This window comes from Acanthopagrus latus, chromosome 3 (assembly GCF_904848185.1).
Source record: "Acanthopagrus latus isolate v.2019 chromosome 3, fAcaLat1.1, whole genome shotgun sequence".
NCBI lineage: Eukaryota > Metazoa > Chordata > Actinopteri > Spariformes > Sparidae > Acanthopagrus > Acanthopagrus latus.
Window position 1 is genome coordinate 17796141 of NC_051041.1, and position 27479 is coordinate 17823619.

At 42.2% G+C, this 27479-nt stretch overlaps 1 protein-coding gene across 1 annotated transcript; it reads right to left on the reverse strand.

The window, feature by feature from the left end:
• Window positions 1-2536: 2536 nt before the first annotated feature.
• Window positions 2537-27357, reverse strand: dnah3 (dynein axonemal heavy chain 3). The gene is made up of 63 exons (XM_037091236.1): window positions 26754-27357; window positions 26586-26624; window positions 26164-26265; window positions 25846-26053; window positions 25656-25701; window positions 25386-25554; window positions 25109-25301; window positions 24566-24761; window positions 24114-24239; window positions 22868-23063; window positions 22580-22759; window positions 22348-22478; window positions 22150-22255; window positions 21861-22039; window positions 21356-21540; window positions 21055-21178; window positions 20409-20562; window positions 20089-20233; window positions 19732-19943; window positions 19490-19581; window positions 19115-19229; window positions 18816-18932; window positions 17325-17504; window positions 17088-17224; window positions 16764-16965; window positions 16517-16609; window positions 16143-16253; window positions 15901-16015; window positions 15613-15811; window positions 15369-15477; window positions 15055-15168; window positions 14278-14454; window positions 14064-14155; window positions 13731-13950; window positions 13503-13637; window positions 13278-13389; window positions 12893-13134; window positions 12599-12699; window positions 12406-12511; window positions 12182-12311; window positions 11861-12094; window positions 11654-11757; window positions 11277-11571; window positions 10997-11176; window positions 10781-10904; window positions 10535-10691; window positions 10292-10435; window positions 9462-10128; window positions 9217-9382; window positions 8881-9097; window positions 8612-8794; window positions 8278-8476; window positions 7647-8160; window positions 5908-7535; window positions 5578-5803; window positions 5237-5481; window positions 4978-5094; window positions 4471-4628; window positions 4030-4197; window positions 3744-3886; window positions 3417-3621; window positions 3025-3162; window positions 2537-2938 (listed from the first exon to the last, which is right to left on the reverse strand). The coding sequence occupies exons 2-63, from the start codon at window positions 26601-26603 to the stop codon at window positions 2585-2587; spliced, it is 12135 nt and encodes a 4044-aa protein (XP_036947131.1). The 5' UTR covers window positions 26604-26624; window positions 26754-27357; the 3' UTR covers window positions 2537-2584.
• Window positions 27358-27479: the final 122 nt, after the last annotated feature.

Consider the following 27479-nt stretch of genomic DNA (forward strand, 5'->3'; position numbering starts at 1 on the left):
CGCAAAAACCAATGTGCTGTGTGATTTATGTGACGAAGGTTCCCTCCATTTTCGGTGCAGTTCCTCCACAATAAAACACCGTATCACACAGAGGTAATCATTAAGGGGAACCTTATCTGGAAAAGACAGGAGGTTCTTCCATTTCATTATGGGCTGGTATTAACATAATGTAACGACTGCAATAAAAGCTGTGCAGCGGCGTGTCCTTGCTAAGAAAACGGAGGTTGAATTTGTGATGCAACACTCAGTAAATAGAAGTGTCGTACCCTCATAAAGTTGTTGGAGGACGTTTTTTGTGTTTGGCACACACAGCCATTTTCATTAAATGGAAATGCTTCTCTTATGTCTCAGAGGCCCCTTCCGGAGGGCATTTTACACCTTTACCTTGAGGAGGCCTGAGGGCACTGTTCCCTTAAGATGTTCCCAAAAACTTTCTCTTTTTTTCTGAGAACAGAACTCCAAGGCTGTGACAAGCGTGGCTCCCACCATCACTGATCATAAGGTGACCACTGAAGTCAGGAGCCACCGTCCAGCTGTGCTCCATGATGTACAGCCTGGATTTAATATTGCAGTATTTTATGCCCTATAATCTGGGGTTGGTATTCCAGCTCAGCTGAAGTCAGACGTCAGATGAATTGTGTTTGAAGCCACAAGTGCTGACTACAGAGAACATCAAGCAGCGCTGACATAAATACAGCATCAGCCCGGCAGCACCACTCACCAGCCGTCTGAGTGCAACCGTACAGCGAGGATTTTAATATGAACGTCTTCCTTTCACCAAAGTTTGATTAAATCATGAAAAGGCTCAGTGGTGATTTGTGGCATCCCGTGTTTTAGTGTGTGGAGCAGCGTTTGTGCTGTACTGAGTCTCAGTGTTTCATAATTAAGCCATCAATCTGCTTGTCGGGGCAGAAAATCGACGTCACACACTGAGTCGGATCTCAATCACTGGTGGTGAGGCAGCCGTTTGGCATCGTGCCACCCTGGAGAATGGAGGGGTGGTCTGACATCACACCCTCACCGACCATCACTGCTCTCAGTGATGATAATATGACACAATTACCAAAATGCAAATGACTCAGCATTCAAGATATTTAGACAACACTTATTAATTATGTCTCCAAAACTGACATTGTTTTAAGCGTTAGTTTCGCCTCTTGAAACACAAATTGGTTTTAAGATACAGGGCAGAGCTGGCTACATAGTTAGCATGCTAACGTCAGTATGTCTGCAACACAATACACAGAAATCTTTGACCTAATATCAAAAGGGTTTAGTTCATTTTTAATGTTTTAAGATAAAATTCTTACATAGTGCAACTTCAAGTGTTTACATGTATTCTATTATGTAAAAATGTAGTCTAGAGCCTTTTGTTGGGAAACTGCATGTAATCTAGTAAAAGGCCTCCAGTGATGCCACTCATTCGCTAAATTGCATTGTGGGTCATGTATGCATGCAATATGAATATCTCAATCGATTCTGATCGTTTGTTTTCCAACTGTGCACAGTGAGTCCAACGGTGTTCTCGGAGTTTCACTGCAGACCAGTCGACTGCCTTTTAAAATATGCTCCCACGTTACCCACAATGCAATTTAGCCACAGAGTATGTAATTTATCAGATTATGTAATGCTTCCTTTGGAACCAGGAAAGGCTTTGTATTACTCTTTTCACATATTCACAAGAACTCCACAAACCTCTAAACATGCTTTAATGTGTTGAATTGGTCGCCTTTTTCCTTTAATGATACACAAGAATATACATATGAATATATTAATGTCACAAAATGTAAAAATAGTACACTGGAGCCAAGCACACAGTGCTCACACTGGCATTGTGGGTACCAGTTAAGCCTGCTGTGCTATACTGGTTTGCCTCTGCTGCCATCTAGTGTTTGCCACCAGAACACACTGCTGGTTGGACCTGTGAGTACAGAACTACCAGAACAAGTCCAGTGTGCACCACACAGATGTTCCGGTACAGACATCTCATAGACATCAAACGTGGACCGGTTGTTTTGACATTATGTAAACTTTATTATCATGTTTGTAATAACCCGCCACCGTTCAGGGACAATAGATAAGACCAATAGATAACATAGATTTGTAAGGTGCATCATAGTGCAAACTGTTTTTAATAATGCAGTGCCACGGTCCATTAGAGTAGAATAAATATGTAACACTGTGTTAATATGTAAATATGTAAATGTAAATATTAAGTTGTTTCTGAACTCACAATATCTCCAAAGACATTCTCCATATTAACATAATTCTTCTTGCATTTATTGTGCAGCTCACAGGTAATATTTAATAGTTACACAACAATCTAAGGAATCTAAAGGAATCTATAATATCAAAAATAGTTTTGTCTGGTGAGTTGTTAAATCTAATAATTTTTTTTCCAAATGAATCAGGCTAGATATTCTGCAGTTGCGTCTTCTTCAATAAAAAAGATTACCGTGAGATTTCACTGCCATCCACCATGAAACACAACGTGTCAGTTTCTACCTCTGTTACTTTGGCATACAATCACAGAGGCTGATTTTGGCACAGACTTCTTTAATGGTTTAAAATATTGAATCAGTTCTTAGTCGTCCAGCTGACAGAGGCATGCCACCCCGCGGTTCACCCAGTGTTTCTGTGGCCTGTCAGAGGGCAGCTCGATGGACAGGACGTAGTTGGTTGAGTGGCCGGTGGTGGACAGCGTCCCTCTGCGAGCGCTGGTTTTGTAAACAGGACAAACGTAGAGATCTTCATGTTGAAACTTGGCCATTTCTCCTGGTTTGAGCTTGATGATGGGCAAGGAGTCAAAGAGGATCTTGGGGAGGGACTCTCCAATCACCATGTTCTCTCTGTCCCAGCGAGCCCCCTCCATGAAAAGACCCTTAATGTAGGCCCCTTCCTCTGGCTTCTCATCCATATGAGTCTCCTCTTTGGTGACCTAGAATGCAACCCAGCGCGTGAAAATCCACCCACATTTCTGATTAGCAATGACCAAAAATACAGAGAAAATGTAGCGATCCATACCTCAAATTCAAATCCAATGTAGTCGATGGGGATGGTGTACTTCCTGGCAAAATTCTGAGCCACTCCAGTAAGAAATGACTGGGTGAAGTAGAAGCCAGAGACCCAGAAGACTGTTGGCGGGCCGTTATCTATCCAATCCTGTCAAGACAGACATCCAAGCATACACATAGTATACACAGAATATTAAGAAAATCTATTTTCTGTAAAACGTGTTGGTTTACTTACCTGAATGTTATAGATTTTATTAATCCATCATGCACATTCAAACAACTTCCCTGACTTGAGAAAAACTATATACGGAGTGAAAAACTTAACCTGTGTTTGACAGTCATATTACAAATATGTGTCCTTCAGTCGAGGTCTGTGTGACCCATAACAATCATAAATCTTACTTGTAGGAACTGCAGTCTGGCTAAGAGATCAGTCACGTAGCTCCCCATCGGCTTGAGAGAGGGGTATGACTTGGCTGCCCACATAGCGGGCACCTTGCCCACCAGCATGCTGCTGTAGACGTTTTCAAGTTCAGCAGACATAACAATCTGCCCCTTCAAGGCTTTGCGGATGTTAACCAGGCTGATGCGCACCACATGAATGAGTCTGTGAGGAGGGGAGACAGATATAATCCAGAACAGGTTCTTCTCAGTGTGTCCTGTTCAAACTGATCAACAGTCTTTCCCAATAAGGATATTTTACTCCAAAGCAGCACAAGTTGTTGTTACCTGTTAAAGCGGATGAGTTCCTGCCTCAAAACAGTATTCATAGACTCTTCGTACATAACTGGGTATCTATCTATCACCAGTTGTATGTCAAAGTCTGCTGGGAGCTTAGACAGGATGTCCTCTGCAAGCTCATCTACTACTTCCTAAAACACAAACAAACGTCGGCACAAAGGGTGAATATTTAACAAGTTTACATGTAGTGTCCTCTGGGAAATAAGCACGAGCCAAAATGTTCCAGGCAACAACAGGTAATAATGTGATACTTATATGATATAATAATGCAAACCTGAGGAGACTTAGCCCCGCCTCCTGTCTGCCTGGGCAGAGTCAGCAGCACTCCATCCAGGAGCTGATTGGTCTCTTGATTATCTTTAGTGATGTCAGCGTTGCTATGTAGTCCGAACACACAAGGATCGGCACAAATTGGAAGAGTGCGGATGTAGTTAACGTACGTCTGGAACAAAGAAAATGAATTTCTTTATCAGAGAGGGTGATTAAAGAATTATTTGTCTTATGTAACGGTAATCTTCAACAGTCCCCTCATGGCCAAACATTAACTAGATTTCAGTTCACACAAATATTACACTCAGTGATTAAAATCATTAATCCAGCTGCTGTTTATGTTTACTTTGGCCATAACCATGTAATAAGACAGCTGCTTTATGTGACATGACTAATAATCATGCTACAGCATTAGTTAAAGCACTGATCAGAGCTCTGACGGCACCTGATGGGGACCATGAGCTGGGACATAATACAGATCATCCTCGCACAGGTGGTAGCTCTCCTGCTCTATCAGCTCCCAGCTGTAGAAGATGGACAGAAGCGACAGCAGCAGACGTCTGTCTTTGTCATCCGTCACCCTGCCGCCATAGTTGCACTCACCTAAAAAGGGAAGAGACCAAAATCAAATTGGAAATAGAAAAAACGTTGCTGTGATGTTTCTTGAAAAATTTGAGGTTTGTATGATGTTGCTATATACTATGTTAACTACATATCACTATATATACCACTGCTGTACCACCAGACTACACAGCAGTGTCTTACGTGGGCTGTGAGACTTCTCATCTGGTCCTCAACACTCCCCGACAAAACATTTTTTTCCTTGCGTACCAAAATAGGATTACAGCTTGCATTGAACAATGGTGACATTCCCACTCAGCACATCACCTCGCTGCCAGTTTCATTGGTATAAATGAATTCCTGGCTACATTAACAAGTATGACATTTTCACCTGTAAGGTATGTGAGGGCCTCCAGCGGAATCTCCTCATACTCATCCAGGAACATCTGGATCTGCCTCATACTGATCCTCAGGTCAGACTCATTAAACTCATAGGGAATATTCCAACCTGAGAGAGAAAATGGACAAACAACATATAATGAAAAACAAAGTAATGGTCCAATAAACATAAACAATAAGTATCCAAACGAAAAACCACATCAAAATGCTCCATTGTAAATGAAAGACATCACACAGTTCATATTTCTTACCCAGAGGTCCAAAGTTCCTCCTTTCCTGAACCAGAGCGTGGAAGAAGGTGAGACCAAACAGCAGCTTCTGCCAAATGACCTGTTTCTTGGAGCTGCCAAAAAAGGCAGGGTCAGAGATGGGGTGGCTCAGGTAGGAGCGCAACAGGTTGGCTCTAATCCCTTTAGGAGGCTCATTGGTCATCTTCAGCCCGTTCTGCAGGATACTGACAGGGAACTTGTCGGATGGATAACTGGTTAACCACAACCTTGGTAGAGGAAAAAAAGATACTTAACTTTTATCGTCTTCTGTTGACATGTTGACATGTTTCAGTTAAACTCAGAATCTGTGTAGAATCAGTTACCTGAAACTGGGATGTGTGTTCTCTGGGGTAATGGATTCCTCACAGATCCTCTCCAGAGCGGGCATCCAGCTGGTGGCCAGGTGGCAGTTCTGCAGGACCACCCAAGTTCCAGCTTTGATGGCTTTGTCAATCATCTGCGCTGCAATGGGTCCTTGACCCTGTCCAAGAGAAATGGTTTGGATCCTACTGCCTCCCATTTCTAGGTCATCAGCAAACTTCAGCAGACCTGAAGAAACAATATAATTGTCAATCAAAAACTTCTGTATTTAATTACAGTTTGACGAGATTGTGTGGCATTATCGCAAAAGTAGAAAACATTTGATTCATCACCTGCAGTTGGATCAGATCCTGGTGACAACACAAAGATGAGAGGAGAACAGCAGTTGGAGTCTTTGTAACTCCCTGCCAAGTCAAATGTAGGCGGTTCAATGTAAGTCTGTCCCATGTTATCCACGATGAAATTCTGCACTGCTGGAACCAGTTTATCTGGCCTGAAGCATCGGATCACTACCAGTCTGTGCATCCCCACCAAATCACTCCACTGGTCAGGGAATTGGTCCTCATGTGGCTTTCCTGAATCATAGAGCTTCTTCCATTTGGAGATGTTGTCTTGGACGTGATCGAAGAAACCATCCAGGTTTGGAAGTTTGGATGCCCTGACGATTTCAGACCAGGATTTGTCAGACAGCCACTCCGGAGCAGGGTTGGGGAACGGGTTATCCAATGCGATGCCACCCGTCAGAAGGAAGCGCCAGACCTGGTCGTCGACCTGACCCTTACCCTGCATGATGCCTACAGTGAGCAGCAAGGAGAAAAGCAGCTTATCCTTCTCAAAAAGCGAGCGGCACACATTATTGTAGATGCTGAGGGTGAAGTGCTCCACGATGTTGTTGATCCTTTCCGCCACATCATCACTCTTCACACTCTGGGCAATGGAGTACAGGTAGAGGTTGATGAACCAGGTCAGGGAGTACTGGTACATAGGCTCGATATTGGCCAATTCTGAAATACAGAAAAATAAAATGGAAGAGTGCTCTGCCACAGGACGGTAGCCCATGCGAGTGTCATCAATCTCTTTCTCTGTGATACTGGCAATTTTTTGCTTCTCTGAGATCTCCTCAGAGAGGATTTTAGAGGATGACAAGATCTTAATGGCAGTCTCATCCTCCAGGATGTTCCCCTCAGAGGAGGAAAGCACTTGTAAGATCTTATCTTCAATTTCCTTCAGCTGCTTGTTGTTGGCAGCGCCCTCCAGAATGAGCTGGTTCTTCTTCTCTTCCAGCTCAGGTCTCTCTTTGGCTGCTACGAGACCTAAAAGCTGGTCCTGAAGGCCTTGTGGCGTGATCATGAAGTTCAGCAGACAGACTTTGACAGCCACCTCTGGGAGGTAGTGAGGGTTCCTCAGTCCAGTGGTCATGTAGAACAAAAAGTCTTTAGAATATTCCACGATATTCTCTCCTATTTTCATGTACTCGACACCCTGCTGTTTAAAGGTCTGCTTCAGCAAGACAGGTTCCAGAACAGGATCAAGTTCCTCTCCAACGTTCTCTAAAAGAACTGGCGTTCCAAACTGGATGCAGTTCTCCAAGACTCTCACATAGTTTCCATCAGACAGTTTGATAACGGCAAGTTTATTGGCCTTCTCCATGTTCTTGACCCACTTGTTAGCTTGGCCTTGAGGGTCAATCATCAGGGGCCACCGACGGGAGTTGAACACAATGATACCATTGTCTGTGGAGAAGGAGTCCACTGGTAGTCCAGCGATCTGCCATGCCCTGATGGCCACCTGGTTGCCCAGAGTGTTACTGAGGGTGAAGTCCTTAGAACAGGGGATGTTCTTCTCCTGGCACAGGATATGCCACTGCTCCTGGCACTCTATACGGTAGTCTACTGTAAACGCCCCAAGGTAAGATACAGTTCCTGAAGAGAGCAGTATATCACCTGTCAGGTTGGTGTATCTGAAGAGGGAAATACATCAACAATTAATAGATTCATATTAAACATCAGCCCCATCACAACAAATATCATGACAATATGAAGAATATAATGAAGAGAACATTTTCAGATACCTAATTCCAAGTTGCCTTGCAGCCTCCGTCCACCTGTCCTTCTCCCCACCCAGTCCTCCTATCAGCTTCTCTGCCCTGATCAGCTTCTGAGAACACAATTCAATGTTGTCCTCCAGCTCTTTCTTCTTCTTAATCATGGCATCCAACTCATCATTCAGGCTCTGCAGTCTGTCCTCCACTTCTTTCAGCTCAGCTCTTTTCACTGACAACATTTCCATCTGTACAGTCAGTTCGTCCTCAGCAAGTTTCAGTCTCGCTTTCTTGGGTGCTACCACTTTGGCTACACGCTCATACATTTCCATTGCTCGCACCCATTTGCAGAGACCCTCACAGGCCGAGGAGACATTTTTAATGACAGAGGGCTGGAACTCAGGGTTGTCAATAAACTTGTCTCTGATTTTCTTGATGTACGGGGCAGGGATGTTGTCTTTGTCGTAAGCTTTGAGGCTGTCCAAAAACTTCAGGTCTCCAAGGAGCTTCTTTGAGGGGCCCCAGAAGTCCTCAATCATCTTACCTTCAAAATAATTACATGAAATAGTCATTCTGTTGTCAATTTTATATTTAATCACATTTTTTTAATTGTCAGTGAGAATACTGCTATATGAAATGACATTTTCAGAAACGATCTTACCGGTGCCAGTAGGATCAGGTTTCCTCTCAGGTTTGATGCCCTTCATGACGCAGATGGACTCCATGACTAGTTTGACTAGACCTGGTGGATTCTGCATAGACTTAACAACTGTGATGTCTGAAGGTTTTAAGGTGTCCAGGGCTGAGAGGGCAGCCTCTAATGCAGGCATTGCTTCTGCCAAGTCTCCCTCACACTCATCCTGAAAGACACAAAAATCTGTGTCTGATGCATCTTAAAAACAATTGGCTGATTTATGTACTTTGAGAAAAAAGACGAACATTAATGTACACAAATGATGGACTTTTTTACAGTGGCTCCTGTAATACATGTATACCTTGATGGCCTGGGCTGCCGCTGCTGCTTCATTAGCCACTTTCTCATCAGCAGACACAAGCTTTTTCTTGGCATCCACCTCCACTGTTTCCCCCTCTATCTTCACCATCATCTTATCTGTTTCAGCTGAGGTCTGGATGAGCTCTGGCTGCAAGGCTGTCAGCTCCTCCTGCATCACTGACACCTGTGGACACAGAATCAAGTTGGCTGATGATTTGCCAAATAAATACAGTAAGATTCAAGGTAATATTACTCGACAGGGTGCATCACCTGAGATGCAGCAAACTCCAGTTTCTGGAGACCAACGATATAGCGGTTCCTTGCAGTATCCACTTCATTCCTCTTGACAGTGAGCAGATTTTTGAAGGTGAGGATGAGTTCCAGGTAGGACGTGGGCGTGACATAGTTGTGTCTCCTCAGCTGGGAGAGGTATGTTTGAGACATAACTCCAACATTTGTCTGGAAAGTCTTGCACATCTCCACCACCCTGAGATCATGGGGAAAAAAAGGTCAGTATACTACTCAGTCCTAGATTCAAATTTTGTCAATGCAACTGTTAATAATACGGAATGAGTGCAACCTTTTACACCCATCTTATGTCCTTACTCCAGTCTGATGTCATTGTCCATTTCCACATCCTCCAGGAACTTGTGGGCCACCATCTCCAGAGCATCTTCTGGCCATGCATGGAACCAGTCAATGGTGCAGCAGTTGATAAGAGAAGGGAACATTCTAAGGCGGTTCCTAAATGCATCACCAATCGGACTCATGGCTGTTGAAAACAGTAATTCCCAGTTACATAAAGACTTACAAAAACTTCAGTAAACAAAAAGACATATAAAGGTGCCTACCAAGCACAATGTGAAGATTTGTCTTCACACGGTCAATGAAGAAGTTGTACATTGAGAGCGGAGTGGAATCAATCTTCTTGCCCTCCATCCGGGCAATTCCCTGCACCTTCTCTATGATGTCTGCACGTTCATCCGCAGCAAAGATGTTGGGCACATCACCAGTGTTCAGCAGCATGTTGACATCTTCTAACATGGCCTCATCCTTAATCTGGCTGTCATTGAACAGGAACACCAGGTTCTTTCCCTCGATGCCTGCTTTAAGCATTATCTTCTTCAGGTCATCGCGCCAATCTGACTTACTGTAGTTCTTGGTCAACTCAATCTGGAACAGGACGTAATCATTGATGAAGGTGCCGAGCTTGGTGGTGCTCTGACGCCCTGAACCACCAATGCCGACAAGAAGAAGGTGGCCGTTGTCTTGTTTGAGAACACGGCAGATGCGGGAAATGTGTTCAATGGCAAACTTGAACATTACAAGGGACATAGGGGCCTTGCTGCAGCTGTTGCTCTCCTCCAGGTAGAACTCCATCACCCCTTGTAAGGCAGACAAGTCTGTGATTTCATCGTAGGCCTTGACATCAGAATCAGGCTGGGCATAGTCACCGAAGAACAAGCTACGGACACTCTCATCCACTACGTTACCATCAGGGCTGAGATGGCTCAGGAGCTGGAAAACAATGGGAAGATTCACGACTAGGAATGCAAAGTTTGCACAAATTTTGTATTGATGGTCGACTGACTTAACAATTGATTATTAGTTAATCATTAATGGGCAGAACTGATTTAACTCATTCACTGAGTGTGTGTGTGAGCACTAAACAAATACGTACCTTTTCTACAGTCTTCTTAAAGAAGTCAGAGGTTCTCTCTTTGACGATGCCAAAGAATGTCTCCTTGTCTTCGATGTCGATGAGTCGGTCGTAGAAAACTCGGTAGACCTCATGGATCCACAGGCGGATCAGTTTGTCTCCGTCCTGACATATAAAGCCAACATACAGTACATGAGGAAGAGACAGAGCAATTCAGAATAATTAAATTAAAATTAAACATGTCATTATTGTTTTCACTCCAACCTGCATGTGTGTATGCGGAGCCAGCAGCACGCCTCGTATCACTCGGGCAAAATCTCGCAGGTTGAAGATGTAGTGGGACTTAGATGGGGTTGGAAGGAAGCTGTCCATGGCGTCCTTATAGACCGCCATGGTGGCCTGAACCATGATCTTGCCTAGCCTTGGACACAAGACAGAATACAGTGTCTCTCTCTGACAAAGAAAATGTATATACTTCTACTGCTCTATGATACATATTTGATGAGTTACCTGTAGAAAGATGCATCAAAACCTTTGCTGAAGTGCCAATCGGTGATGGAGCTGAATATCTTGGTCAGTGTTTCATCATCAAAGGCATCAATTGAGATGATATTCAAGTGGCGGGTGAAGCGGCCTAGCATTCCAAGCATTTTGTGATTATAAGTTACAGTAAACAACAATACTGCTGCTTTCTTTCTGCTATTAAATCAATTATTATTCTAATACCTGTAATGTCATTTTTCCCACCACCGGGAGGCCCCATCGCAGACAGAAAAAGAACATCCACTATGTCCAGTCTGGAGGTGTCCTTCTTGTCATACCAGTGATGATGGTCAATCCACTGCCTCAGCAGCTCAATTGGGGGCTGCGCGCCATAGATTTCCTTGGCTGGCATGTTCAGATCATCTATGTGGAAAAGATGACTGTTAATATGTGACACTCTCACTCAATAATCTGCTTTTAACCCTCCAGTATGAGATCACACCACATATGCATTGTTCTTTACCAACAAAGATGACACACTTCTTCCCAACAGGAGGCCCAAACACGCCCTTTCTTCTCCGGTCCAACTTGGCAAAGATGATGTCTTGTGTCTGATTTGCTGAGGTTCGGGCTGAGAAGTTGATACAGTTTGGTGTGTACTCCTCTTTAGGCAGCTTAACGAGGAAGCTTTTGTTGATGACAGATTTGCCGGTGCCAGTGGGCCCGACAAACAGCATGGGTATTTCATGTGCCAGGTAGGTACGCAGGAAGAAAAGCTGACGTGCTGTCTCCATGGTTGGGATGATCAGATCTGACACCTGGTGAATTTAAGCAGATTCTTAGCAGAGTGGATGGTGGTGTGTTTAGCTGTGGTAACCTCTGTGACATAAACACACTCACATTGGCTCCAGCTGGAATAGTGTTTTCATTTTTTGTGATTGAATCAGTCCATACATTCCACTGTCCTTGTCCATCCTTATGGAAGTAGTAGTCATAGACACTGCCTGTAAAACAATAGAGTAAACATTATGTTTTATTCATCCAAACAGGCAGATTTTAACTGGTATAACAGCTTTGTATTCAACATTTTTGGTACAATTTTGTGACCTCTCTCTGGGAATAGGTTGGTCTTTTTGAGTTGGACACTCTTAGGTCGAGGGTGCTCATCGTCCATGCCCATGATGAGATTGCGGTAGAAGACGTCAAACTTCTTACGACTGTCCCCGGTGATGGTCCCACCCAGAGTCCATACAACCGCGAATAGGAACAGACCCTGCAGCCACATAGTTATCTGCTGGCTGGACATCTGTGTATCATTGGTTCCTGATGCAGAAATTTCATCTGGGTGTGGACAACCATGTTAGCACAAACACACACTGACAAAAATAATTATTTATGAATAACTGATTAAAGGTGATTAATACAAACCCATCAGGCAGGTGTACAACTTCATTAGGCTGTAGGTCAAGTGAATGGGAGATGTTTGAACAACAAAGCGACATTCTCTGTCTATAAAGTCCAGACAGGGCTGAACCAGCCAATCAAACAAGTCCACTATCTGCGGGACAAAACATCAAGTAGCACATGTAACTCACATCACATTTTGATGGACATTTGGGTTAGCCAATGAAGACACGGTTCTGTAATCTCACCAGTTCTCTATGTTCTGTGTTCAGACTGTCAGGCAATGTGTTCATGTAAGAATCTCTAAAAGGAGACCAGCCCAGCTGATGAGGTTCCATGTAGATCATTCCACACCTTCAGACAGATCGTTATATTTAATACAGAAACTTTGTTTTTCAACACACCACAAACACTGTTCCAGCTTCTGTCTGCGTTGCTTACCTACTGACGGTAGCTGGAGAGGCTTGCTCCAGGTCTGCAGTTTCAAAGATCAGACTCATCTTGGAACTCATCTGGATGATCTCACCACTCATCAGACAAAGCTAGCACACAATAGAAAACTGTAAATATCCACACAAATGTCACTGAATCTGGTCAGCGCTTATTGAGATAACAGGTTGTGGATCAATGAAGGGAAAGCCTGACCAACTAATTTAGTAATTAACTGCTATCAGCATGTAACACCTAGAAAAAAACTAAAGGAAACTACAGTAAAGGTATAAAAATGTCCAGTACCTTCTTGTTGTCGTCTAGCACAGTATTCATGTTCTCAATCCAGACAGCATCAATGGGCCCATCAAAGATGATCCACTGTCGATCATCTGAGGTGGAGATAGCCTGATCCCTGTAGGACGTGGCCAGCACGCCATCGGACCACTCGTGGCTGACCGGATCGAAGCAGCCATACAGCTGACCCATGGTGATGGCCTTAGGGTTGATGATGCAGTAATTCACTGCAAACTCCCCCATCAGCTCAGCTGAAACAGTGGAGGGAGAAAGAATAAACCCTTATGATGTCATTTACAAAAAAGAAAAACAAATAGAAAACTTCTTAGTGGCCAAATTATGATCTAAAAAACAGGGTGGCAGCCACAAGATGAATGTTAACTGAAACAGATACCTTTATAAAGGTCTTTAAGAGCAGCAGCAAGAACTTTATATGCAGAAGTCTTTCCTCCGAGAGGATCTCCAACTATCATGAAACCATGGCGTACCAACATCATCTCGTAAACCTGTGCATAACCACAAATCCAATTCTTAGTACATACATGTGGTTAAAGTCAACAACTAACCTGGCAACTTTTATGAGTCACAGGTATCAGAAACCAATACTCCTCTTTGGTACCTGGATAATCTTGCCAATGAACCATGGGACAGGCTGGAGATTCAATTTAGCAATGTTGTCATTAAGAGCCTTGAGGAGGAGATCATAGTCTGGTTTTGGAAGGACAACTCCAGGGAATAAATCAGAGATGATGCCCTGTGGACAGCAGCAGCAGAATTGAGTAAAATGATTACTAAAACAACTGATTCATTCATAGAAATACAATTGGGCTTGCTAAAAATGTGTCACCTGAAACAATGGCACATCCTGTGCCAGAAACTTGGCCATGTTGACGTCCATCAGCGCCCGCAGTAACAGAACACTCTCATTCTCCTCCGGATACTTCAGCTTCAGATTCCCTGCTGCTGTCAGCACAGACTTCACAGCTCGCATGCCGTAGTCATAGTGGTGTTGGGACGACAGCTGCTCGGAGCACAAACGGTACGTGGCCACAATTTTCTGGGCCAGACTGTCAGTAAAATTGTAAACGATGAGGCTTGGTAACTGAACCAACTGGGAGTCTAGCCCAGAAAAAAATATGCTAACTAAAAATATTTTGTCCAGGACACCATTCACACATACCTGCGAGATTCAATGAAGCCCATGGAATATAAAGAGATTTCTCCAATGAGACCATAGTCTGGCACCATCATGGCCACAGTACGGAAAAGAGCCTATGGCCAGAAAAGATGTCCGGCTTAAAATTATCTCACTTAACATTTTTCCTGTTTTTTCTTCATCATTAGATTCTGCTGAATCACGTTTCAGACTACACACCAGTGCCACAGGGATGTACCTTTAGGTTGTCAGGCAGCTCGGCTCTGCCAGCGTAACCAGGGTTCATGGTGATGAACACAGAGCAGGTCGGGTTTAGAGACAGCTCTGTCCCCTCAAACAGGAAGGTCTTCAGATTCTTAGCAACGGCCTGTTGTATGCAGAGGACCTGCTGAGCCACCACAGAGAGCACCTCCACCTATGACACACACACACACACACACACACACACACACACACACACACACACACACACACACACACACACAGGCAACATACAAAATGATGGATTGTCTGACACAAAAAGGTGCCTTCAACTGGCTTTATAAAAAAAATGTGCAATGCAGACAAGAGCTACATTCTGCCATTTCATTTTTGTTTTTTAAAGAAGTGTAGCAGCAGTGTTTTGTGTGAGCTTCAATCTGTCTTTACACCCTTTGTTAGGACAGTTTCAAGGGTATTAAAATAATCCAATCAACTTGGCATAAAAGCAAAAGAAGTGTCTCTACATCCTGCTGAGCTGTAAATGAGCTGAATTTGGCAGGGTGTCTGAGTAGGAGGAAAACAGATTTTGTTATGGGTTTGCAAACTTAAGTCCAAATGTTTAATGATTCTTAACCTGATTCTACCTTAGAAGCCAAACTGACATCTTACTATTACCACTTTTTAACATAACAATAACAACCACGTTGACAAAAACAATACAATACTTAATCTTACATTAATCAAATATTTAGGCAACTATTCAGTTAATTGAGACTTGTTCGATTAAACAGATTTGAACAGTAGTTGTGCTCACCTCAATACGATTGAACTCATCAAAACAGGCCCATGCTCCAGACTGAGCCAGTCCCTTGAAGAACTTACTCATGGCCTTGTAGTCCAGACCATCAGAGCAGTTGAACACCACACACTAGAAACACATAAAAGCTTTACTATATAATAATAATAATAATAATAATAATAATAATAATAATAATAATAATAATAATAATAATAATAATAATAATAATAATAATAATAACAACATAACAACAACATAATAATATCAACATTAAGACAAAAACATATAGAATGCAGATCTGTATGTTAGTGTAAAATACTTGGTTATACCTGCTTAGCCAAAGCTTTTGCCAGATCTTTTGTGGTCTCAGTCTTGCCGGTTCCAGCAGGACCCTCCGGAGCTCCCCCCAAGTTCAACTTCAAAGCCCCCATTAGAGTTCTGGTGTCGCACAAAGCAATTTGACCGAACCATACAAGAGAAGAGAATTTAACATCTTGGACATTTGTGTTACTGTTAGAATATGGCTACACTAATTCCAGCCACGGATGAAAGATCAGATATAGTGTAAGTTACCTGTAACAGCGGTCAGTAAGTGGTGTGATTACAAGACGTGGGGAATTGCCCAGATATTCATAGCCATATTTTAAGCAGGTGGTGATCATGCGCAGCATCACTTCACCGTCCTCCCAGAAGTAACGCAGCTGAGAAATCCATGCAAAGTCATTCAGGGAGGAGATGCGGTCCTCTGCCAGTTTTGCGACAACATCTCGAGCTAGGAGAGAAAAAAACATGAGCATTTTCTGCAAGCTAGATTTGATCCACAGACTGTATTTTATCTTTTTAAAGTAACGGTTATATTACCATGAACATCGATAACAGTAAGAGCACCAAGGGTCATCCTTGCCCCTCCTGGAAGCTTCCCACGCACCAGCTCCACAATATCAGCAATCTGAGCATTGCACTTCTCCACATAAGTCTGTGGGTGGAGTGAAAAATCATATGGTTAACTACGTTTGGTCATAATTATGTTGTTTTTGAGCTTAGAAGTTGTCGTTCCATGTGGAAAGCTAGCAGTGGATGCACTGGTGGATTTAAAGACTGACAGACAGAGAGTTGGTCTGGATGGCTTCAGATACTTCAGTGGTCCAAAATATGGAGGAGGCACAAATGACGACTTGGCCGGGCCACTGCAACACCCACTTCTTTCTGGGAACCTACCAAAAAACAGTAGTATTACACAGTGGAGAGTTTTGCACACACAGCCATTGCTTAATCTGAACCAGAGAAAATGGAAATCTTTGCAATTTACACTCCTTTGATAACTTTTTATTTCCATATCTTTTAATATTGTTGTAAAGAATTGATGTTTTGTTTTATAACAACCCCAGTCTCCAGTATAGCTACAACTTCCTTACATCTACGTTCAGGCGACCTAAGTTAATCACAGATTCAAAAGTTAAGCTATGACTCTAAATACCTCAGGATACTGAATCACTCCTTCATGGATGACATGTCGAATACTCCTAAGCATCAGTTGCTCCACCTGCAGCAGCCACTTCTCCACCATACCCTAAAAATTAAACAGTCAGTCTGCAACATACTGCATCTCCACCATGTTTTTTCCAGCAAAGTAAAATGTGTTGACAAAAGAGAAATAAAAGAATATGAAATATATATGACCCCTCTATGAATACCAAATATCTAACACTGGCTGTTTTTTTTACCTTGGCTTGGGCTGGATAAATCTTTTCTGTTAAGGGCACAGTCTCCCTCTCAGAGCTGATCATGCCAGTGATCGCCATGTCCTTGGTGAATTCCAGTTTGGCGATGCCCTCGAAGCACTTCTTCAGGTGGGGCTGCACACACAGCGGGTCTTTGGTCTGTGACAGGATTTCCAGCAGCTCGTCGTTGGACAGGAAGAAGAACCTGGGAACGTGAGGAAGAGGAAATAACCACTAGACATGACAAACAGAAAAGACTGTTTATACAAGCGCTCACTGTGTCATTCTGTAACGTTAATGTGCTATTAGGGCTAGTGCTATGGAAACCTGGGGAAATAGAGCCTCTTCTTCTCCAGGTAAGTATTGAGGCCTTTCTGGATGTCATCTAGAAACACATTGGACTCCTGTAGCCGTCCCAGCATGTTGGGCTGGCCTGTAGCCACCAGCACATGTGCATCTTTAACCTGGACCAGTGAATTCACACAGCAGCCAAAGTGAAGCAAAGTACATGAGGCTCAATTTTGGCAGACTTAAACAAGAGTTTATGTGTCAAGAGGGTCTTACCGCCTCGCCGATGATGTTCTTCCAGTAGCCGTCCACAATGGCAAACTTACGCCCCTCCTCAGGCATCTGGGCAATAATGTCCTCAGAGCTGAAGATGGGTTCAAGGTAGAGCCAAGTGGCTTGACACTTCAACATGGAGTCTAGGATGTCCTGCATACTTAGCAGCTTGTCCTCCCATTGCTAGGTACAAAAGTCATGTGAGAATAACACAGTTATGGAAACAACAAGCTATAGCTGCAGCATTTTACAATCCTACAAAAGCCACATCAAACTCAACAAATAATTATTACAGAGAGGTTCACAAGATTACTATGTATTGACTATCAGTCAGCATTCCTCAAGCAGGTTGTTTCAAGCCTTTTTATGGTAATTTTATGACTTCAAACAAATTGAGTTTCACTGTTGTATAAAATGGTGCTACCGAGGTTGTGTTGGTACAATACAGACAATTTTGTTACTTGTTCTGGCATGAAATTGAGCTTGAATTTTTACCGGCTCAGAACACCTCTCATTGCAGACAAGTTATTTGTGTGTCTTGCGTTGGCAGAGGTGCACACACATATTTTTAGTTGTAAAATCATAAAAAAAAATCTATGTTTTTGAAGCATTATAGCATTTTTCCAATAAACAAACATGAGAAAGAAAAACAGATAAACAAAAAACACTTTGCCACCACCCACCAACAGCCCCGGTATGGTAGAAATGTGTCTGCATTTACAATTGAAAAATAGATTAACTCATTCTGTATGTGAGGACCCAATGTATGTTCACAAAGTATTTATTGCAAAATTAAGTAGACAATAAGAGGACAGGAGAACAAGTTTCCATTATTATCAACAAGACAAGGGGGTTGAATAACAGTAGTAATGTAAAGAGCCCCGCACTTTCTCATATGCTGCCAGATCCCTCCTCACACTATACAAGGTCTTTTCAGGTGTGTTATAGGATATGCAATGATCAGATTTCCAGTTTCCTAGGACACACTTTGTTTTACTAGCTTTGCCTGCGAGTAATATGAAGTAATTTTCTTTTAATATAGTTTCGAATTTAAGACCTTTTATGCCTGGAAGGATCCACAGTGAAAATAAATTTCCTTTTTTTCTTATCAAATATAAAGTCATAAAAATGTAAATGTCAAAACATTATATTGTGTTAGACTGTTGATTGTTGCAATAATTTATCTGTAGCTGCTTGTAGGAATATGCATTAAAGGACCTGTATCATCCTACAGCAGCAGGAGTGATGTGTGATTCATCTTTTGTTTAAAAGCTTGTAAGTTTTAGGAAAATACATATCCTACAGCATGATTAGTCAGCACCATTGTTCTATTCTTTAAGTAAAGAATGAAATAAGACATCCAGTTATCTTTTTAAGCAAAGTTCACTATGGCAACATTTATTATTCATACATACTGACCAATAAAAGAAAGGCTTTATTAATCCTTTCAGGTGCTCCGGGGGACCAAAAGTGATTTGTGTTGCCGTGTCTTACCTTACAGTCAGCCTCTATCGGCTTGATGAAAGGTGAACCTCGCATGGTCTGTGTCTTTATAATGTGGTCATCAAGAAGCATTTGGATGTCATCCACTGCTGACACAATATGGGTACCCTATGATGGAACATTCAGTCTATTTAATGCAAGTTGATGTCAATGTTGCGTATAAAAAGATTCATGGGCAGCAACATAACCAAGATTTACATTCAGGATGTAAATCTTTAAAAGAAATTACACTATGTCTGCGTATTTTAGCTTGAGGTAAATGTATATGATTCTAAATGTGTTCTTCATACTGTATCTCTATATTGAGTGAAAGAGAACTGCAGCTCATTCCATTCATTTTTCATCTTCTCCATGGATTTTTCCAGAGAGTACTCTTTACTGGCTGATGCTCCAATCTCTTCCAACCTAGGGTACAGAATGGAAAAAAAGGATCCATTGCCTTGTGATTATTGTGGATCTTTCCATAACTCAGCAAACATATTAGAGCTGTCTGGAAAGTCTGAATTTTGGACTACTTCTACCTTGAAGTCAATGTCAACGTTATGAATGTAGCTTTGAACTATTCAGTTCAGCCCTAAAATGTATGATTAACATAAAATCAGGTTGACTCTCTTACACACTCATTTTGCTCTCTACATGCACTCCAACATGGTGTAATGTCTTACTTATCAGAGAACTTGGACAGCCCCAGGTCCAACATGTTCAGCAGTGAACTGCTCTCATCTGGTTTGACATCGAAGTTCACCATGCTGCTGATCTGCAGACACATAAATTATTCACATCAGCTTCATAGATCACAGGAGACGAAGGACACTCGGTCCTTTCAAAGTGAATCTGCCACTGGATTTCTGTCAGTGTCAGCTGATCTAACAAAGCAAAAAAAAAAAAAAAAAAGAATTTAGCTGACCTCCTCCCAGTGGCGGTCTTTGATGCCGGGGTTACAGATGGTGGTCAGGATGGGTAGGTGCTGCTTGAACTGGTCTATCTTGCTTTTGAAGCTTTTGGCCACACGACAAGGCCCGGGAAGATTAGACAAAGACTTGGTCAGTTTATGCATGGTCCTCCACATGACGTCCAGCTCATCAGAAATTTTCTCAGCATTCAGGTGTCGGAAAGGACCTAACAGTTAAAAGATCAAGGAAGTGCAAGATGTTATAACAATTGTTTAGTGGTCCACCAGCTGTAATTGTGCTATTTAGAGCTTTCTGAACGCAGTCATGAAAATACAAATAATGGGCGTGGTTTCCCAATTTGAGTCACCTACCACTCATCCATTCCTCTGACATGCTCTGAAAGTTTAGTGCTGTGGTCCAGAGCTGTTCATACGGCTGTTTGTCAGCTATCAGCGTTTGGAGCATCGGGAACTGGCTCTGTTCTCTCTCCAGCAGAGTCTGCTCGTTGTTGATGTCCTGGAGGAATGACAGCAGTACAAACATCTTCAGGCTACCATCTGAAACATGACTTTTAGGATTCATTTAGGATAAGATCTATATTTCGCTTGGGTAAGCAAAATATAAACGCATGCATATGTGCAGTATCCAGCACATGTATTTCAGTCTTGCGCTGTTGAAGGGCAGTGCTTACCTCTAGTTCAGTTAGCGCAGCCTCTAAGTTTGCCGTGATTTGACCGAGATTTCCCACATTGTTCTTCATCATCTCCATGTTCATCATATCCTTCTTTTTAAAGGCCTGTATCTCCTTGTCCATATCCTGCAGCCTCTGCTCAAAGTTTAATATCCTGAGACAGTCAAACAGAGATACAGTAGTTGGAGACACAGATAGAACTGCAACAATTCAGTTAGTCGATTAGCTGCCAACTACTAAGTTAATCACAAAGAACTTTGTTAATTGACTATCAGTCAGTTCAGTCATTTTTCAAAATGATCTGATTCCAACTGGTTTCTTTACTCCTCTATGACAGATAATCCTCTCTGAGACAGATTTAAGTTCTTTATGATTTTCTGACATGTTATAGACCTATCAACAATGAAAAAAATGATGAAAGCCTATTGTTAGAGAATACTGACAGTGGCATGATTTCCTGTTCTTAAACAACTGTTTCTATATATCTTATTATTTTCTCCATATCACATCATACAAGGATGTGAGACAATACACGGCAGAAAACATGGACGTTGTGTGTTTGGGTCAGATGTATACAACACAACATTCAGCTGCGTGGCTGCCACTTGTGCAGACCCATGAGTGGGATAAGCATTCATTCAATGACCTTGTTTCCAGATAGTCCTCAGCTTCTTCTCTCATGATGGTTAGGCGATCCTTGCTGTGTTCAAGCTCAGTCAGGATCTGACTGGGCCACTGAAATACACAGGAGTTCAGTCTCAAGTCGTCAGCTAAATGGAAAAAGACAGACAGAGGAAAAAAAGACAACTTTACAAAGGCTTTATTCCAAAAATGATAGACTGTTAGGATGAAGGTTTAGATACAAAGTAAGTCTTCTATGATGGTATGTGTGTGTTTGTGACTGTTTTTGTAAAAAAAAAAAAAAAAACCCAAGAGGTTTCACACACAGGGTAGAATGGTGTAGTCCAGGAGGAAGCAGAGGCGGTATGCTGCCTCATCAATCTCATCTGCCAGCTTGTGAATGGTCACATCACTGGTCTTTTTAATGAACTGGTTGAGAGTCACCAACTGCTCTGTGGTTTGTGGGGTACCTCTGATGGTCTCAGTAATATCCTCATACTTTTGACAGATCCTGGGAAAGAACAATAGCTTTTGATTGACATTGTTTCTCTTCGAATTCAAAGTGACAGTTCACTCCAAAATATAAAAATACATGTTTTTTTTGTGTATATCTACTCATGGATGTGAAGCTTATGCATGGTGGGATATAAAGAGTAACAGTGTCCTCCTAAGCAGAGGTGTTATGTAAGCTAGCAATGATAGCTATAAGTAAGTATGTTACCGATTTCCTGGTCATACTGGGTAAAGAAAATAAATCACATGATCAGTCTAACAGATACTTTCTGTTGTTGCAGTTACAAAGGTTTAAGGCTGCAGAGAATTTCCTCTCACCCTTTGTTAAGCTCTCGGTTCTCCTCCACTTGGAACGTAATGATCTTGTCTTTCAGTCTCTCAGAACGGTCACACAGGTCATCATTCAGCTTGCCAGCATACAGGCAAAACATGGACAGAGGCACAGTGACGAGCAATGAGGCAATCTCTTTCCACAAGTGATTGAAGCTGTCTATTTTCTGAGGATTGGGTGAGGGAGAGATGACTTTGGAGGAGCAAGTACACAACCAAGGCCAGCGTGAAAACATAAAAAGTTCAGAGTAAAGTTCAGATGGAATGATTTAATTACCTTTCTGAATGCTTCTAACGTGTGCTTCTCTTTGAGGAAAGCTGATATCTCTTGCTTTGCTGCATGGTCCAGTAGATTGCTGTATTTTTGATATACATTCAAATACCTAAGGAATAACATGTAGTATTAGCAGTTCTTTTACACATGCTGGTACATCAGAATAATTTAACACATATATTTGGTTAATGTTTTCATTACTTTTTAGGTCCCAAGGTGTTTCTGTGGAAAATGTCCTTAGCTTTGTTGATTAGGTTTGTAACCAGCGACTCATCAGGGCTCACAGTGCGGAGGTAAAGGTTGCTGATATCAGGAAAGAGGTTACATTCCACCTGGCCAAAGATTATTACAGATTATCCTTGTTGTTGTTTGAAAACATAAAGTAGATATCAATAAAATAATTTAAGCTTGGAGTGCTCAGGATATACTGTACCCTCGGGAGCATCTCAGCACTCTTGATGATTTCCATGAAGGATCTCTGTATGAGTTCCCAACAATCCTCAAAGCTGGGAATAAAGTCAATGTGAGGCTCATTCACTTGTAGTTTCACCAGCAGGACCTGAGACTGGACATACTTCATCTCATCAAACACGTCGTCAAAGTCATTTCCATCCTGCGGAACACAGAAAAAAAGGGTGAAAAAGTACACTTACTCACAATTCCAAAAATCAATTTTATTGTGTTAAAAAAATGGAACGTAAAAGTGAAAACTTGTCCAAACCTTGTGTATGGCGAAGAAGTATAGCAGATCCTGTAATGAGTCTATGACCAAGCTTCTGAGCTGCAGTGACATGAGAGCAGCCACACAGCTGAATAACTCCTGGACAGCCACCGGGGCCTCCTGCTCACTCTTGGGGATGAAGGGCAACCACAGTTCGACAAAGGTTTCAAAAACAGATGCACACTGAGGCAGCCACCTGAAAGAAGATGGTCAAGATGAGATCATTCAGCATTTTTTGTGTTTAATATCGAAGAATAATAATTGAAAATGTTTTATTAACAAACAAAAAAAATAGCCATTAGTAGTCACAACACAAAAATGTAAGTAAAAAATAATTATTTCTTATTTTTCACTTGTGCAGAGGGCCACTTTTGAATAACTGGCTGCTCATTTTGTGTTTTCTCCTTACTCCTTATAATTTGCTTCTTTTCTAATTTTTTTCTGAATCATGGTGGTTACAGGAGGACTTCATTTATTGTAAATGTAAAATAAACTGTGTCATTTTACAGTAGGGAACATTACAATTTTGAGGTCCATGCTGAGATATAATTGACGTGCAAAATGTATTAAAAATAATCTCCTCCTTTAAAATCAATGAATTTTTAGATGAAAACTCAAATGAACCCTAACCCTAACCCCAATCCAAATGTGTGCAACTTAATCTTAAATCTTCACTTTGCTATAATTAGAATCTCTTTTCAAGAGCACGTGAGGTAACAGAATACCTGATGCCGACTGCACTAGTTACTACGGGTACTACGTCCCGTATTTACTCCCTGGTTCTTATTGAAACAACCCTACAGAGACACATACTGTCCTCTGGACTGAGTATGGCTGTCATGGGAAACTGAGACACTGCAGAATAACTGTATCCAAGTGAGTGCAAATTATTAACATGAAAATAAACAAACAGCGGCTAATTTCTACAAATTACAGGGGCTCATGTTTCAGTCATCCTACATGGCTGCTACATGGTCAAACAGGCTCTACAACAGGCACGCAAACAAAGGATGCAATGGAATCCTAAAGTGAGGCAGTGTGTAAAGTCATCCCTGTAAGGCAGCCTGACATGGGTGATGAAGTGGACAAGGTGGAAACCTGAGACTGTCCCTACAACAGAATTAGCTCTCTGGGTACTGTGCATACTATAGAAGCCAGTGAGAAGACACGCTACAGTGATTAAGTCTGGACATCACATTATGTTCTCACTGACAGACTGGCTGTTTAGAGAACTGGCGATACTCACTTTTGGACTAGTTCATCTCTGGTGGTTTGGCACTGTCTCTGGACAAACTTTTCAAACTCAGATGGCAGGAGAGGGAGGCTGGTGGAGAGAAGGTCCTCCAGTCGAACAAACCTCAAAGATGAGAAGCTGAAACAAAAATCGTATCTTATTTGTTTTTCTTTGCGTATTTAAAAACTACATTATTAACTACACTTTTACCAACATACATTTAGATACACATAAATCCAAAGCTCTTATTTGATTGATGTGTATCTCAATGTGTGCATGTGCAGGGGGGCCAGGAAGTTAAAAGCTTATAGACCCCTCCTTAAAACTCATTAAACAGAATTACACTGAACAAAAATAATTAGGGATAGAAAGAGTACTACAAAACAAATAAAGACAGAGGAGTTAAATAAATAAATGTAATCCATCTCTGATTAAAATCACAGTGTAGTACATTTTTAAATTACCCGTTTAGCCAGACATGCTGCAGTAGGACCATAATGTGACTGACAGTGAATAAATGTTGGCTTTGCCACGTGTGAGCCTCCTTGTAACTAGTTGCCCAGGGCACCGGTGCACGGATCACCCTCCTGGGAAAGGGCCTGGGCCCGCTGGATATGGACAGTCGTTGGAGTTCAGACGGGTCCATCAGAATGTAGTCCACTGAACAGGAACAACATGGACAACAAAGCAGATGAAACAGATTGACACACTGTCATTATCAAAGCTAGGGGACTGTTCAATTATAGAGGAAAAAAAGGGCACCCAGTTTTCAAGCTCACATGGTAATATATTCTAAAGAATCACAGTTTTCTCTGTTTAATGTTGCAACAAAATGTGCAAGCAGACGTGGGGGATGGCAAGAGATGAGAAGAAAAGTTGACGTGGAGTTTTGTGGGAGGGGGGGTTTTACCATCAGACTGTTCATATAATCACTGCTAAAGTGCTCAGGATGTCTAAATAAAGAAATAATGCCTTTAAAGAATCACTGACACTTTAATGGTGCATACCTATGCTCTTCTTGATGCTGACATAATAATCTCCTTCGACCTCCTCTACCATGTTTGCCCTCAATAACTGGAGGTGTTTACTAGTATCCTCAGTTTCAGCTGGCAGCAGGCGCATGACGTTCATCATCTGCTGTGGAGGTTGGGGGGCCAGCATAGAGGTGGGGACACCCATGGCGATGTAATACATATGCCTCTGTGTGAGTGAAATTAACATCAACATTGTGTCAGAAAAAAGGAGACGTGAAGATGGTTCATCACTGAATTCATCTATACTTGCTTCCAGGTCTTTCTCATTAGGTTCTCTCTGCTTGGCCTTCATCTTCTCCTCTTGGCTGCACATGATGTCCAGCTGCTCTTTAGGGCTCATAGGGCGGCTGCTGGGAGTGCAGATGTTGCTCGATCCAGGCTTTGGCTGAGGTGAGAGTGAAGCCTGAGGAGATGTATCCCTGCGCAAGCATTAACAAATGGCATTAAAGGCTTCAAGAAAAAAAGAACATCATGAAAGATAAGCTATTATTCAAATGTGCTGCTTAAAGGGTATAATTACCTCCAACTTCCTTTAATGGGTAGTTTCCTTCCAGGAGGAATAGCTGCTAAAAGCCTCATTAAGATCAAAAATCCAATTCTGAAATGTTTCCAGAGCAGCCTTAAGTGAGAATAGTGCAATCTCAGATTAATTTGCACTTCCCTTAGTCACACAGACCAGGGTTTGATATGAGAGCGACTTGAAAGGATACGAAGTCTTGCTGGTTTTGCCAATGATTGCCGAAGAGTGCGTTGTCTGTGCTTGAGTTTATTAATCTTGAGGTCCTGGGCCTGGGGACTGTAGTGGCTTCCAATAGATTCAGTGGGAGTACGGTGAAGAAGTACCTCTTTAAAGGGAACTGCTAGAGTCCAAGAATTAGTCTGGAGGATGGGTGGGTAGTGACTGTGCCTCAAGACAATCTGAGATCAAATAACAGATCAAGTGTTAAGCAGGTGCACGGTGGCACAAATGTTGGTGGGTTGAATTGGCAAATTATCTGAGCAAAACTGGCTTCAAGTGATACACTTACTCGGTACAGTTCTGAGGGTTCTGCATTACAAGTTATGGGTAAAGGTGGGGGAACAGAATATCCCCTGTTCTGACTCATATTGTAGATGGAGTCATCCTCCATCTGTAGTTCAGACAAGAAAGGTGGACACTTTAATTCACTCACACGTACACCTGACATCAAATATCTCTTACGATCTCTTGATTAACTCACATTGATTCAAAAGCTGCACAAGATTAAACCAAATAAACAGTCTTTTTATATCAGTACCCTCTTATGATACCTTTAAGTGCTCCTATAATGTTGATTTATATATTAATATACTGGTAAAAGCAGCACTCTTTCCTAAGTATTTATTTGATGTAAATGAGGGGGATTTCACCATGAACTGTGCCAGACAGATCAAGTCAACCATTAACTGAACCCAGCTAACGTTACATTACCTTCGTCAAGCGTTCCATCTCTATCAGCTTCTCCTGCCACTAACAGGGAGAAACAAAGCACATGATATGATTGTATGAATGAAAGGAGATGTACATTTACACTTTTTATTAGCACAACCTGTCAGTTAAATGCCACACAAGCACAGTTGTGCCCTCAGTATCACTCACCTTCTACCGGTCGCTCTGTAGGATGATTCCACTCATGGCAGCTGCAGTAATGTTAGCTTAAATGTTTTGTGCCAGCAGCTGAAGTTAAAGACTTTGGGCGTGTTTATCTGCTTTCTTCTCTATGGTGTGAATGACAGAGCAATTTAACGCTACTGGGTTTTAGTTTAGCCTGTCAACAGTTTGACAGAGGAGGAGACATCCCGGTGCCGTGAGCTCCAACACTGTTGATCTGGGTCGGGACCGTCTCCATGGTAGCGCGGCTCTGTGGGGTGGGCGGCGCCGCGCGCGGGCGTGCGAGCATTCGTTTCCTGGTACACGCCGGACAGGTTGAACGTTTCTCTGTGTTTATACGGTCACAAACAAAACGACGACCGCTGCTGTACACTCACACAACTGCCTGTGTTGAAATAAGTCCATTCTCTTCCATTAAAACAGAACAAGGCTCGTGGTTGGGACGGTTGTGCTGATAGTTCACCTAAAAAAAAAGCATCACCATCCAGCAATTACCCTGCGCCCTCTGCCGGCAGCCACACCGCGCTCTCAGGTCGGCCTGTGTTGTATCCAGCCAGCACACCCAGCCCCAAATATACATGTTTGATTTAATACAACATTTAATTGTGAAATTTTACCCAGCTGACTTTCTCTCTTTGTAAATAGCGACTGTGTCTGATTAGCATTTAAATCTGTAACGTTAGTAATATTAAGTTCAGGGTTAGTAAACAAACG

Excerpts from the sequence above, each read along its gene's own strand:
- dnah3 (XM_037091236.1), bottom strand. Across the intron at positions 16,016-16,142 it reads TCCAGACCAACTCTCTGTCT|ACTTATGTGGAGAAGTGCAA; the intron begins GTCAGTCTTTAA and ends CTCCACCCACAG. Across the intron at positions 8,795-8,880 it reads TGGAGTTTGCTGCATCTCAG|GTGTCAGTGATGCAGGAGGA; the intron begins GTGATGCACCCT and ends CTGTGTCCACAG.